This window comes from Hordeum vulgare, chromosome 3H (assembly GCF_904849725.1).
Source record: "Hordeum vulgare subsp. vulgare chromosome 3H, MorexV3_pseudomolecules_assembly, whole genome shotgun sequence".
Classification (NCBI taxonomy): Eukaryota; Viridiplantae; Streptophyta; class Magnoliopsida; order Poales; family Poaceae; genus Hordeum; species Hordeum vulgare.
The window spans coordinates 25,080,653-25,096,153 of record NC_058520.1 but is presented as its reverse complement, the minus strand read 5'-3'; the positions used below and the strand labels follow the sequence as shown (position 1 = coordinate 25,096,153).

Genomic DNA, 15,501 nt, shown 5'->3' with positions numbered 1-15,501 from the left:
ACATTTCAGTTGCCTTTCAGATGTTTGATGTCGCAGACATGTCTCCTTCATAGGCCGACGACACCCCGTGCACCCTACTCTACGACATCAAGGGCGAGAAGGTGGCTGTGGGAAAGGCAACCATCGTGAAGCCGAAGGACCGCATGTTCCACAACCGACAGATGCCCGATGGCGTCTTCAAGGTTAACGTGGCCAGTGTCTTAGCGGGCTTCGAGGATTTGCCTCCTCCGATACCAGCCGGTGACGACGAGACCCCTACGCTTATTGGCGGATGCAAGAACTGGTTCCTGACTTGGCCGAAGTCTCTTATTCGTCTCAAGGAGCCCAGTATCACGCCAACGCCAAGTTCTCAAGAAGGTATGAACACCACCCACCTACCAAATTACCTGCACATGTTGTGGCGGATGATGGTAGCGTACGACGCGAGGGAGAGCATCCATTAGTGCCAGATCATGTCACCCCCGCTGTCGAAGAAGCAAATGTTGATGATGTCACGGAGGATGATGATGAGGACCCGAACCAGTATTTCAATACTGCCTATGATGGATTGATGGCTCAGGACGCCGAAGACTCAGGCTATGACCGAGGAGATGATGACTTGATGCTGCCTGATTTGCCGGAGCCGGAACGTCCTAAGGCGGAATGCAAAAAGTCTCTCTTCAAGCCATCCTCGCAGGAGACGCCTCCATATGCCGCCTCTACCCAACAACCCCCCGAGGCCCGTCCAGTGTTTAGCCCGAGGACACTTGGGGTGGTGGTTAGGAAAGGTATGATGGGCTCACTACCGCCATCCCCCAAGAAGCAAAGGAAGAGACCGACCAAGAGACCTAAAGGCCCCATAGGTGCTTCAAGTAGCCAGCCGCCTCTGAAACCCCTGGTGGTAGACATAATACCTGTCGAAGGTAAGACGCGTGTCCACATCGCCGGTGAGACGATCCTACCTGCCAAAGCGCTAGATCACATACTGAACAATGATCTAAAGAGACTCCATGAAGATGTGCTAGCCAGAGAGAAAAACCTTCTCGCCACGAAACATCCAGGATACCCGCTTTACGCGACTCATGTGCCGGGTGGGAAGATGTATGTCGATACCTGACCCGCGAATCAGTTCCTCCTGCGATTTGACTACATCTACAACATGTTCCACATGACCAAGCTGGATTTCCAGTTCATCCGCATGTATGCGCTGTATCTCAACTCCATCATCAATATGGAGAGCATCAAATATATCTGCGTTGCGGACCCATACTATATGCACGAGGACTTCTTGGGAGTTTGCAAAGAGCACCATGACTATGCGAGCAAGTACCTCGGCGATTTCATGATCCCTAATAAGGACAAGGAAGCGATTCTCCTACCTTATCATCCCTCGTAAGTCATCCGCGCATATCCTTTCGTACATGTTTCATTCCTTTGCAAGCATGGGGGCTAATTTGAGGTGTACTTAATTTGCGCAGCGGGGGCGGCGCCGTCCTCATCGTTCCGTACCCGGAATACTCCCATGCTATCTACTTGGACTCGTCGAAGAACCTCAAGAAAAAGGATTACACGCGCGTAAAGAGTGTTCTCGACTCTGCCCTGTGGACCTTCAGCCTGACTGGTGGATATATCAAGGTGAAAAAGACCAGGAATAAAGCACCGGCTTTCGGCCATAAGACCGACTTCTGCTGCATCCAGCAACCGAACAACAGTACGACTGATGGATTCTACCTCATGCATCACCTGATGGAGTTCAGAACGTATAATGAACGCCTTCGCATGTCAGCTACTACCGAAGATGCCGAGATTGTCAGTTGGGCCACAAGCATAGGAACGACACCGGATTATCGAATCCGAGCTAAGTTTTATCACGTACAGGGTGAACTAGCCCAAGTGATCATGAAGCAAGTCCTCGAACCAACGGGGATGTTCTATAATGGGGCAATCACGCGGGTTGATGTCCGAGCACTGCTAGTCCCTCAGCGTCTGGACATGAACCCTTTCATGAAGCTCGGGTGCGTCCTCGCTAACTATGAAGATTGGGACAAGGACCTGAACGACTGATTGTCAATGACAATGTGATGTAACTAAACCGTGGTCCTGAACTAGCGTGCCTTATCACTACTGTCTTTCTATGACAAAACTTTGAAACTATGTGATGTAACTAAACCGCGTTCCTGAACTAGCGTAGATCGTTCTAGTTAATTAGTTTGGGTATGAGTAACTTTGTCATTTATGTTTACTATTGGTTGCTTTTATTTTGCTAATCATGCCTCTTTGTTTTCTTAAGTACATTATGTTGCATATTATCGGTCAAATCAACAACTCACGATGCAGGTACCTAGATCAGAGATGGCGAAGCACTACTACGTCGTGTACGTTGGGAGGGTTCCAGGAGTCTACGACCACTGGCCAGCCGCTCAGGCCCAAGTGCACAGGTACCCGGGTGCTACCCACAGAGGGTTCGACACCAGAGCCGAAGCGGAAAGTAGTTACTTCAGGTCGACACTCCAGCAAGAGCAGGGGCGGGACCGTCGGTACTACATAGTCGCGCTCTTCCTCATGCTGATCGCTCTTCTCTTGTACATCATGTTGTAGATAGAGATGATGAAACTTGTGGGTGTGCCATGACCATGCAGTTGCACTTATTCGAGACATGACATGATCGCACTTATGTATCGCTATTTTCGAGATTATGTGATGATATTTTGTGTTGAATGGTGATGATGATGATGGTATGACGAGACTATTGTATGTCTATGATATGTGAGAATGGTGTTTGTTCAATATGATGTGATGAAACTATTGTATAGAATCTGTATAAATACATTAGAAATACGTAGAGGGTATAAAGCTGTGAAAGCAGCAAAATCTAGCAGTAGCGGTGGTAAATACTTATCAGTAGCGCTACTTAGCAGCAACGCTTTATAGGGGCAAACGCTACTACGATAGTTAGCAGCAGCGCTGGGCAGGCAAGCGCTACTGCTAATACTACTTATGAGTAGCGCTGCCCATACCTGCGCTACTACTAGGATTTAGCTGTAGCGCGATAACAGTAGCGCTCGACCCAGCGCTATTGATACACATATTTCCAGCGCTACTGGTAGGGTTTTCCCTAATAGTGTGACCAAGTGCGTCCGTAGACGTTTAGGGGGTCATATTTGCTAAGTCCTGCTGTAGATGCTCTTAAAGAGGCCGATCACTTCCTTTTTAGATCCACAAAAGGAGACATGTCAATGGTTTCTTTTGTTAAAAAAGATGTAACAAAGGAACAACCAATTTCCAAAATAATTGGTTTGTGAAGAATATACCAATGTATGGCCCGACGAGGCATGCACGAAGTTTCGCTTCATCCACTCAGGAACACACTTAATTAAATCCCATGATGAAACCAGAACTTCTCCCAAATGATTCCTAGCGACAATCCCAGGATCTCATGCGCTCCACAAAACTAGCATCAACATTTATTTTAGGAACATTTACATATTTCCCCCAAATTTCGTCCCGACCTCATCTTTACCCCTAAATAAAAACAGTGCTCAACTATACCCCTCTTCCGTTAAGTACGTTTATAAAAATACTTTTCCGTACATTTTCCGTCCAGTCAAAGGCCTTTGACCGTTAAGTGCGCGTATAGAAAAATATAATGGTCAAAGGCCTTTGACTGGACGGAAAATGTACAGAAGGGCATTTCTATAAGTTCACTTAACGGAAGAGGGCAAAGTTTAGCACTGTTTTTATTTAGGGGTAAAGATGAGGTCGGGCCAAAATTAGGGGGAAAATGGAATTGGCCCTTTATTTTAATATACTCCGGATCCGGATGTTTCCACAGAGCGCGATCCTTCTTTGGTGGACTAAGAGCAACTCTAGCAAACCCCACAAAAACTTGACACGCAAAACGCGTTTGCGGTTTCACGAAAATCACGTTTGCGGGTCGAAAACTAGCGCGGCCGAACAAAAACCGTATCTAGAACTACATAATTTGAAAAAACACTTTCACGGGAGAAATTGCACCTCGTTGACGCGAGTAGTTCATCACATACTACATAGATCATGATCAACACACTACAAACATAGTTCATACTACATACTACGTTAATACTAGTACTAGAGGGGGTCGGATCTCACGGCGGCGAGGTCGCGGCAAATGGACGACGTCGTGGAGAAGAAGGACGCTCAATCCTCCTCGCCGGAGCTGTAGAGGTCGATGTACTTCGCCCTCTGCTCCTCGCGGATGCGGCACCACTCCTTGTACTTCTCCTTGGCGGCGAGGTTGGTACCGACCGCCTGCCGCCACTCGAGGTCTTCGAGCTCCTCGACGTGACGCCGGCGCTCCGCCTCCTCGCGCACGATCCACTCGACGATGGCGGCCGCAATGGCGTCGACGTCGGCGACGTAGTCTTCCGGCCCGACGACTCCGTGGCAGCCGAGCGGAGCGGGCTCCTCGGGCTCCTCCTTGACGGGGACGAAGTCGAACTCTTCCGGCTCCTCCTCGTCCTCTAACCACTCCCTTTTCTCGGGTAGAAGGCCCGCACCGGAGGAGGAGGAGCTCCCTGCGTATGAACATCTCGTGGAGGAGAAGGACGCGCGCCGACGGTCGTACTCCTCAGTCTCGCTCCGTCGGAAGCTCGCCGGCGGCGACATGCCGCGGTTGGTCCACCTCCAGGCCCCGCACTTCCTCGCGCCGTCCGAGCGGACGCGTCACTCGCGCTCCGGGTCGCTTCCGCCGTCGGATCTGCCGCTGGAGCCGCGTTTGGAGCTCCACATGCGGCCCCACATGGCGGCTGGAGGAGGGGAGGTGGTCGCCGGCGGCGAGAAATGTGGAGAAGGGGGTGGGGAATCGCTAGGGCTCGGCGGCGGCGGGGGATAGGGTTTCGACCCGCAAACGAGCCGCAGAACCGTAGATATAGTGGTGAGGGCGTGCGGTTTGCGGGCCGCGGCAAATTTTTTTGCGGGCCGGGCAAGTATGCGGGCTCTGTTCTGGCCGAAAAATTGAATCAAACCCGCATACTCGCCGGAATTTTACGGGTCTGCGTGTTTTATGGGGTCTGCTAGAGTTGCTCTAATAAACTTCGTGTTACTTATCACCCCCTTACCTTTGTCACTTAAATCCACTTGCACACAAGCATCGACAGTCGTGAATGTTTTCCAGTAATTTTTCATGAAGATAACAAAAGCGTTTAGAGATACTTTCCCTCTTCCAAAAATCTTAACCGTTCATTAGATGACAAGCTCTCTAGAACATAATAAAACTTGCTCACTTACCAGAGACCCCGGTTGGTCTAGCAGGATGGCATTTCGTATTTGTAGTTTTATCATTTTCTTGCCGACAATAGTGTTAGAATTTAATTAATTAGTCCATCGCATCCGAATACAACGGACAGGTTGTTTTGAGCGTGGCTGTTGTAACCATCGTGTCTGTGCGATGCGCCTCTTCAGGAGGTATATATATGTACATCATCGTTGTCAATAATCATCTGTCATTACTGTTTCTTTACACTGTTTCTTTACACGTTATCACGCACTCCTATCCAGCGAGAGCACTAGGCCACAAAACTCGTCGGAGAAGAAAGCAAACCGGTGAGGATGTCGTCCCTCGCCTCCCTTCTCCTTGGTCTTCTCTGGGAAGAACGGCGCCATCACTTCCTTGCCGAGCAGCGCCGCCGGTTCGTCCGCCATCGATGGGGGGCACCACCGGCAGTTTCTGGCCTTGGCATTAACCGCCGCCAGAACTTCGCTGGACGACGCCGCCATGTCGCGGCCGCTGGACGCCGCCGCCACGCCACATCGGTGAACCGACGTCTGGCCACGCCGGTGGACAACAACCAGGGACTGGACCCAGGGCTGGTAGCCGGACCGAGTGCACCACCGCCGCTGAACTCTGACATGGGTGCGCCAGAGCCTGGACTCGCTGCTCCCTCCCCTCCACGGTGGTGCCGTGTGCACGGGTATGGCCCGTGCCCCACTCGCTCCATTGGCACACGCCTGCCGTCACCAACGCCAGCAGAGGAGGAGGAGCGGGACATCGTCGCTGACATACCTGCACGTGGCTACAGCCCGACTCCGACGCGTCTCGCCGGTGATGGGGGCGACGACCCCATCTTCGTCCTGACTCCAGGACGCGAGATGGCCACCGCGGGGACAAACAGCGCGCCATGGGCGTTCGGTCGCTCCCCTGCTCCTCCCGGCGAGCAGCCAGTCTTCCTCTTCGGGACTGGAGGGACACGGCCCGCCACGGACGTCGCCGGCACAAGCAGCAACGCGGGTCCACCTGTCAGCAGCGCGAGCCGCCTTCTCCTCTTCGGGCGCTCCGTCGCCGCCGTCGACCGTCGTCCTGGGCGCCGTCGGGGAGCTTGGAATCCGGCGTCGCTCGGACTTGCCAATGGACTCCCGAACGGAGGCGGCATCCCGGACTACACCCCCTCATCGGACGAGGAGGAGGGCCCCATTCCTTCACTGCCGGCGTCTCGCCGGTGAGCACGCATCGGGCGCGGCGGCCGGAACAAAGGAGGGGTCGCGCCGCCTGGAAAGAGGATTGTGGGCGGTAGGGGAACCCTAACCGTCATCCTCTTTTATGCGATGGCCAAAGCGGCGACGGGCCTGCTGGGCCGAAAAGCCGGATGGGCTGTGACCCATGCCTCGTTCTGAGCCAGGAAAAGGAAGGAAAATTGAAAAAAACTGTAGCAGTACTGTAAAAGTGGTTTGGGTCTATTTGTTGCAGCCCAGGACCATTTTTTTCGTTTCTCTTTTTCTGTTAAGTTATTTGACTAGCAGTTTGAGAGTTGTGACTAGTGATTTAGTAATTTGTGTAAATTACTTTATATTGTATTGTTCAGTAATTAGTGTATATTACTGTATTGTACAAGTATAATGTATGTCAACATATATGTTCGGGCAATTTGAGAATTGCTATATGTTGATAAATATACATGCATTGTTTTATTTACAACACAATTAATTTGCTATGAAAGTAAATTAATAAGCATGATGATTACATGCAGGATATGGCTGACATATCGAAAAAAGAGTTTGCTGAACTTGCCGTCGATGGTTCTAACTATTTGACATGGGCAATGGATGTCAAAATAAATTTGACGGCCAAGGGACTCAATTCCGCAATAACCACACCTGCCCAAGGGACTTCATCTATAACAGACATAACAAGATATTCAACGTTGCACTTCATTCGATATCATCTTCACCCTGACCTAAAAACAGAGTATCTGATGGAGGAGAACCCTCTGACACTCTGGAACTCCTTAAAAGAGAGGTATGATCAACAAAGGGCGGTGATGTTGCTTGAAGCGCAACGGGAATGGGCGCTAGTCCGATTCCAAGACTTTAAGTCTGTAGCTGCATACAATTCTGTTGTTCATAAGATCAACTCCAAGTTGAGATTCTGCAATAATGCAGTTTCTGATGCTGATCTTATTGAAAAGATGCTTTCTACTTTCCATCCTTCGATGAGGATACTTGCTGAACAATACCGTCAGCAAAAGTATAAGAAGTATTCTCAGTTGATTTACTCGCTGCTTCAGGCAGAGAAGCACAATGAGCTTCTTGAGAAGAACAATTTGGCTCGTCCAACAGGAACGATGCCTCTGCCTGAATCACACTTCAACTCTAAGAATACTCAAAATTTCAATGGTTCCAACAAGAACCGTAGAACGTTCAATGGAAAGTGGAAGCGTAATGAGAAGCGGAATAAGAATGGAGTCCAAAAGGGCAAAGGTTCTTTCAAGAAAAATGAAAGGACTAGCAACACTGGTTGTTTTAGGTGTGGTTGTAAAGGACATATTGCAAAGAAGTGTGACACTTCGAACCATTTGGTGGAATTGTACCAACAGTCAGTTGGAAAGGGCAAGAAGGCTCAGGGGAACCAGTATGAAGCACACTTCACTGGAAATGAAGATGGTACCCCTACGGTTGATGGTTCTCAAGATGATTCTCTGAACATGGACAACCAGGAGCAGAATCAGCAAGTGGAAGATCCAATACTAGATGTCGATGACATGCTAGTGGAATTTGGTTCTAGTGACATATTTGGAGACCAGATTTAGTCTCATTTGTCTAAGTATTGTAACAATGTTATTAGACATATTATATGTGTTGTAAAATAAGTTATGTCCTTAGACATAATGTGTTAGCTATGTCGTGTGACATAGGGCTTGTAATAAGTACAAGACATATATAAGTTTGTAATGTATGTATTGATTCTATATGAGTTTGATTATATACTGAACTTTGTTCTTTTACTCTATAGAACTTCAAGGAATAATACAATGGAGGAGGAAATGTGTTTAGTGGATAGTGGATCTACTAACACGATACTTAGGGAGATAAAGTATTTCCAGACACTCAAGAAGAGTAATGGAAGTGTCATGACAATTGCTGGTCGAGACACGGTAATTGTTGGTTCTGGACAAGCTACAATTACACTCCCTATGGGTACTAAATTGATAATCCAGGATGCTCTACTGTATCCAGTATTGTACCTTGCTGAGTTTTAAGGATATTCGCAAAAATGGTTTTCATGTGGAAACTAATGAAGAGAGTGGGGCTGAATGACTACTCATAACTCAGCAAAAGGGACTTCGAAAGGAAATCCTTGAGAATCTGCCTTCTCTATCTTCTGGGTTGTATTATACATACATTAAACCAGAGACGCATTTGGCGTACAAGATAGTTTTTCAGAATCTTGATAAGTTCAAGATTTGGCATGGTCGCCTGGGTCATCCTGCTATTGGGATGATGAGAAAAATTATTGATGGTTCTGTTGGACACAACATAACGGATAGAAAGTTCCCAAAATCATCTAATTTTGTATGCACTGCATGTGCAACTGGGAAATTGATCACAAGGCCATCTTATGTGAAATTAAAGAATGAGCCACTTGATTTCCTTGAACGTATTCAAGGAGATATTTGTGGTCCAATACAACCGTTATCTGGACCATTCAGATATTTCATGGTCCTAATTGATGCATCAACAAGATGGTCAAATGTGTGTCTACTGTCAACAAGGAACCATGCTTTTGCAAAGCTAATTGCTCAGATCATTAAATTGAGAGCAAATCATCCTGAGCATAGGATAAAAACCATTAGAATGGATAATGCCGCAGAATTCAGTTCTCGAGCATTTAATGATTACTGCCTAGCTTTGGGCATTTCTGTGGAGCACTCGGTACCTTATGTACATACCCAGAATGGTCTTGCGGAATCACTTATCAAGAGGATAAAGTTGATAGCAAGACCGCTCCTGCAGAATAGTAATCTTCCAGCTTCATGTTGGGGTCATGCAGTTTTACATGCTGCAGAATTGATACAAATTCTACCAACTGCATATCATACGGTCTCCCCGTTGCAGTTAGTGCGTGGGAACCAGCCAAGTATTTCCCATCTGCGACAATTCGGTTGCGTGGTATATGTACCGATATCACCACCACAGCGTACATCAATGGGCCCTCATAGAAGAATGGGGATCTATGTGGGGTACAATTCTCCGTCGATCATTAAGTACCTGGAACCCCTGACAGGGGATTTGTTTACAGCCCGGTACGCTGATTGCATTTTTGATGAGGACAATTTCCCGGCATTAGGGGGAGAGAATAACCATAAAGAATGACGAGAAATAGATTGGGATGTGAAAGGCATCCAGTCCTTAGATCCACGTACGAATGAGTCTGAACTGGAGGTTCACAAGATTATAAATTTGCAAAATATTGCAAATAATCTGCGAGATGCATTTACTGATTATAAAGGTGTCACAAAACCAAATGTTCCCGCTATGAATGTGCAAGAGAGAATAGATGTGACCCATAGATCTACTCAGCCACCTAAGAGGGGGAGGAATCTGGACACAAAGGACAAGGCTTTGCAGAAGCGTCCAAGGGGAATGAGGAATCCTCAAAAGGTAAATGCAAATCAACAAAATGTTGATATTCAACCTAGGGTTGAAGGACACCTCAAGGATGTTGGACATCCAGAACCCAGCACGAGTGTGCACACAAATTTTGGTGTTGGGACATCGGAAGACCTTGATCCAATTGTTGAGGGAAATCATGAAGGATCAAAAGGTATTGATGAAATATCCATTAACTATATTGATTCAGGAGAATCATACAATAGAAAGACTACAATTGTCGACATTTATTTCGCCTCTAGAATTGCAGAAGGCCTTGATTTGGATTGCGAACCTAAGTCCATGGCAGAGTGCATGAAGCGCTCAGACTGGTCCAAATGGAAGGCAGCAATTGAGGATGAATTGCGCTCGCTCATAAAAAGAGGGGTATTTACTGCAGTAATACCTACTCCTCAGCATGTGTTCCCTGTGGGAGCAAAATGGGTTTTCGTTCGTAAGAGGAACGAGAACAATGAGGTGGTGAGATACAAGGAGAGGCTTGTAGCACAGGGATTCACGCAGAGACCCGGCATCGATTATGATGAAACATATTCTCCTGTTATGAGTGGAACAACGTTCCGATATTTAACATCACTGGCAGTGAAAATGAATTTGTCTATCCAACTAGTGGATGTTGTGACTGCATATCTATATGGGTCACTGGATTCGGATATTTATATGAAAGTTCCTGAAGGAATGAAGCTTTCGAATCCAAAGGCTAACCGCAACATCTATTGCGTAAAGCTTCAGAAGTCATTGTATGGCTTGAAGCAGTCGGGAAGAATGTGGTATAACCGACTGAGTATATTTCTTCTTCAGAAGGGTTACTCAAACAACAATGATTGCCCATGTGTGTTTATTAAGAAATCTAAGAATGGATTTTGCATTATTTCTGTGTATGTGGATGATCTGAATATCAATGGGACTACACAAGAAATACATGAGGCAAGTAATCATCTTAAGACGGAGTTTGAGATGAAAGATCTCGGTAAGACTAAATTTTGTTTGGGCTTACAACTTGAACATCTTCCTTCGGAAATACTAGTTCATCAGTCTGCTTATATCCAAAAGATTCTTGAGAAATTTAATATGGATAAAGCATATCCATCGAAAACACCAATGGTTGTTAGATCTCTTGATAGAGATAAAGACCCATTTAGACCTAAGGGTGATGATGAAGAGGTATTAGGACCTGAGTTTCCTTACCTCAATGCTATTGGAGCACTAATGTATCTAGCAAACTGCACCAGGCCTGATATATCATTTGCAGTAAATTTATTAGCTAGATTCAGTGCATCACCAAGAAAGAGGCATTGGGTTGGTGTGAAGAACGTTTTCAGATATCTTCAAGGCACCAAAGATCTTGGTTTGTTCTATCGAAAAAATCAAGATAAAACTATGGGGGGATATTGTGATGCTGGATACCTATCGGATCCCCATAATGCCAGATCACAGACTGGCTTTGTCTTCTTGAGTGGAGGTACGGCCTTCTCTTGGAAGTCGACAAAACAAACTCTAGTGGCTACGTCCACGAATCATTCTGAAATTATTGCTTTATTTGAAGCATCACGTGAATGTGCATGGCTTCGCAGAATGATAAACTTTATCGAAAGTGCAAGTGGGATTGGATCATTAGAATCACCCACCATTATCTAGGAAGATAATGCTGCATGCATTACACAAATGCAAACAGGTTATATAAAGAGTAATATTACAAAGCATATTTCTCCTAAGTTATTTTATCCCCATGAGTTACAGGAAACTCGGGAGATAAATAATTTGCAAACAAAGTCATGTGATAATCTTGCTGATTTGTTTACAAAGTCATTACCAAGTTCTTTATTTGAGAAGTACATAAATGGGATTGGTATGAAACGACTTCGTGACTTGCAAAGTTCAGGGGGAGTGTATCCCTAAATAATAATCTGTTTGTGATCCTCGAATCTTTGATATTGCACTCTTTTCCTTTATAAGTTTTCCTTGGATGGTTTCTTATGGAAGTTTTTTTTAATGAGGCAATAGTAATGCAGGCATTGTGATATGTCAGTTTCTTCTTATTTTCTCACTGGGTTTTTGGAAGGAGTTCTTGATGGCATATTGTACATATCTACTCATATTTTTTCTACAGGGTTTTTGAAGGAGACTAATCAAGTTGATTATGATGATGATGATGATGTTACAAGAATAATTGAAGCAGAGATTAGGGGGAGTGTTAGAATTTAATTAATTAGTTTAATTAAATGGAATCTCTGCCCATGGAACCATCGCATCCGAATCCAACGGACGCGTTGTTTTGAGCGTGACTGTTGTAACCATCGCGTTTGTGCGATGCGCCTCTTCAGAAGGTATATATATGTACATCATCGCTGTCAATAATCATCGATCATTACTGTTCATCGCACTGTTTCTTTAAAAATAGCACATAAGTCATTTCGTCACAAAGCTTTACATTTTACTAATACACTGACAATGTTTTCTGTAAAAAAAAGTTTCAAACATATTTGACTTTTTTTTACCATTTTAATTAATTCGTTCTTGCTAAATCGGGTACACGTGCACCCAGGTTCCAAAAATCCACACCTTATCCTCTTCCTTCTTCCCTTGGCGACTGGACGGCCTCCCCGCCAAACATCCTCCCGCCCCAGGCACTGACATCACCTGCAAGAGCTTCTTCCTCCTCCGTGACCGTGGCACCCATCGATTTCTCATTCTTCCAGCTCTAGGTGACGAATTGATCATAGCTTTGCTTGGACTATCATCATTTTTGTTATTATCAACGACGATCTGTTCTGTTCCGGCCGTTGCTTGTTCCGTTCTAATCCAAATCTTTCCCCGAACCATCCAGTCGTTTCTGCGGATTCGTTCCAGGCGCGAGCCGGCGAGCATGGAGGGGCTGACGGAGAGCGAGGTCGCCGGCTTCGCGGTGGGCGCCTTTCTGCTCGGCGCCAGCATCGCCGCGCAGAGGGTCGACGGCTTCGTCGCCGCTTCGCAGAGAAGGTCCTGTCCCTGCTCCTCCTCGCCAGCTTCTTGCTTGCTTGCTTGCTTGTTTGCCCGCTTCAGTGCCATCTTTAGTTATGTCCTGAAGATTGAACGTAATTATACAGTATTAAACAGCATTGTGACCGAGAAAAGGCTGAATTACTACGCATTGTTTCGTGCCATCAGGATCACAAGAATGAATCAATGAATAGCACGGGTGTGACTGGGAAGCCAATGCTGCAAAATGACGTATACACGAACTATATAATCTACTGTAGATGTTGATGGCTGGAGCAGAGCAATGCTCATGGATTTGTTCTGTTCAGCCTCAGCGCTTCTGAAGAGTGGCAATACTCGATTACCATAACCTAAAGCTGCATATATGTGGCTCAGAATTTTCTGGTAGCAGTCAATAGCAAAAGAATTTCTGGGAAATAGTAGCTGAAAGATGGCACTGTATTTCCTTCAGATCTCAAATAGATGGACCCCTTTGAGTTTAGGTACACCAACATACTGCCTTTTCTCTTGTATGCTGTGCTTAAGTATTATTGTTTTCCTTTGGCAACACAACACCTGTATGCTGTGTTTTAAGCTTAAGTAAAGTGAAAAGTCAAGTGCATGGATCCGAGGATTGAACTTAAATAAATAGACTTGCCGAAAATCACTTGGGGAATTTTTATTTCTCGTTGGGAGACCTTTGAGGCTCTTGTTTGGAGACTTTTGAGGCATTACGCGCTTAAGATACCACAGCATACTTTTCGCAAAAAAGAAAGAAAGAAGATACTAGGGCGTAAATTACGTTGTCACCGTGCGGTTCATTTTGAGCTTCTACTTGTGTTTGCTTTTTGCGGTTGTCATGTCCACCTATTTTGTCTCTCGGTTACCGTTAAATTTTATTCTTTCGTAATGATCAGTTTATGCAAAGTTACAAACCAGTTACTCCAATTGTTACTTTAGTTCAAAGCTGAGACACTTTCCGATTGGAGGGTATATCAAACTAAAAGCGAGAGCATATGTGACCACAAAAAACAGAACTATGAAAAGTGGAAGCAAAGATGAATTACGTCTTGGGGAAATTTATTCTGAAAAAATGGACCAAGTGGGCTAATTTGTTATCAAATGGGTATGAACATGCCTCTAAACTATATTGTACTGCATTGCAGGTCTTTAAACATGTGTAACCGTTGTGGTGATCTTCGAATGGTAGCATGTTCACAATGCAAAGGAGTAGGTTCTGTTAGAAAAGGTGGAACCTTCACATTCGGCATGCTGGAGGATATCTATGAATCACTTGGAGCTGAAACTAAGGCAGCTGATTTGGTCCCTTGCTCTAAGTGTCGTTCTAAGGGCCGCCTCCCGTGTGCAGAGTGCGCCAAGGTCAGATGACCCTTTGATAATGATTGTTGATCAGAACATGATACCCAGTACTATAAACGTTCATATCTATGGACTGATTGAACCGTGGGCGAGTGCTTTTACAGTTACTCCTTATCAACTAGTACTTGATTATGGTTACCAAAGAAAAGATAAACTGACTAGAAACTCTTGCAAAAAATCAAAAACATCGAGCCATTATTTACGTCGGCCTTTATTATCAAAGTTTGATTCGAACAACTAGATCTTATCTATCTAAGAAATATAAAACACCATCAATGATAGATGCCAAAGATGCACCCCACCCTACCTTTCGATCCTCTCCCATCGTTTGACGCCACGACATAACTCTCCCTTCCTTGCGCTTGCATCTTTCGTCCATGTGCAACTGCCCTCCTTTCGTCCATCCTTCGCGACAAGCGTGGGTCAGCCTTTCATCATTTGCAGCAGTACAACCCACCAGGAAGTTGCTTCCTCCCTAGTAGTTGTCACTACACAAGCAAGTCTCCCTCATGTTTGTGTGGCGCATTGCCAATTAGTGTCGGTAAAGTGCCACTGTTGGCAACAACTGTTGTACTCACCACTGACAAATGGACCCGGTCATCCATACATGTACTTTCGGTGACACGCGTCTACACAACCCGTTTATGGTGATTTTTAGGCTTCATGGTTTGCACCTAATCCGTCGATGATGAACGGACCGGTATACACTTTTCATAGTAGTGGTCCCACCCATACACGGGGAGAATAAATATAAGAGTGGTTAGAACTGATGAGCCATGTTTTCTAAAATATTTCTGGCAGGCAAAAGGTTAGCAAATATCCACTTGTGTTTTCTGCAATTTGCAATTTTTATACCAGGCTAATTGGTGTTTATTTTTATGAACTCTCCTCGGAGATACCGTCCTAGGCACATTTATGCAAACTTTCAATCAGCTGGTTTTAGATCTAAAAAACTAAAGAAGTGTGTGGACAAGGCAATCTATTCCTACACTAAACATGGACATGAAATGGGCATGGCAGAGCTCAAAGCTGAGTGTGAGAAGCCATGTAAGTGGTTATCCAAAATTCCAATTTATGTTTGGGCTAGGTTTGCTGGGGATCATGATTGCGAGACTTGTCTAGTTGTGGACAACCTTAGTGAGGCGTTCGGCAAAATGATACTTGATGTTAGGAACAAACCAGTTAGGACAATGTTTGAAGGGGTTAGGGCCTAGCAGATGATCAAGAGACAAAAGACTAGGGAGAAGTTACAGATAAGTAGGTGGA

General features: G+C 45.6%; 1 protein-coding gene across 1 annotated transcript; it reads left to right on the top strand.

Moving 5' to 3' along the window:
- The first annotated feature begins 12,452 nt into the window (after window positions 1–12,452).
- Window positions 12,453–14,342, top strand: LOC123439367. The gene is made up of 3 exons (XM_045116091.1): window positions 12,453–12,602; window positions 12,725–12,876; window positions 14,022–14,342. Exons 2-3 carry the CDS (start codon window positions 12,764–12,766, stop codon window positions 14,242–14,244), a joined length of 336 nt encoding a protein of 111 aa, XP_044972026.1. The 5' UTR covers window positions 12,453–12,602; window positions 12,725–12,763; the 3' UTR covers window positions 14,245–14,342.
- Window positions 14,343–15,501: the final 1,159 nt, after the last annotated feature.

Bases quoted from the DNA above. Each gene is read 5' to 3' on its own strand.
- LOC123439367 (XM_045116091.1), top strand. From the start codon at position 12,764: ATGGAGGGGCTGACGGAGAGCGAGGTCGCCGGCTTCGCGGTGGGCGCC. The intron at 12,877-14,021 runs GTCCTGTCCCTG...ACTGCATTGCAG, and splicing joins GTCGCCGCTTCGCAGAGAAG to GTCTTTAAACATGTGTAACC.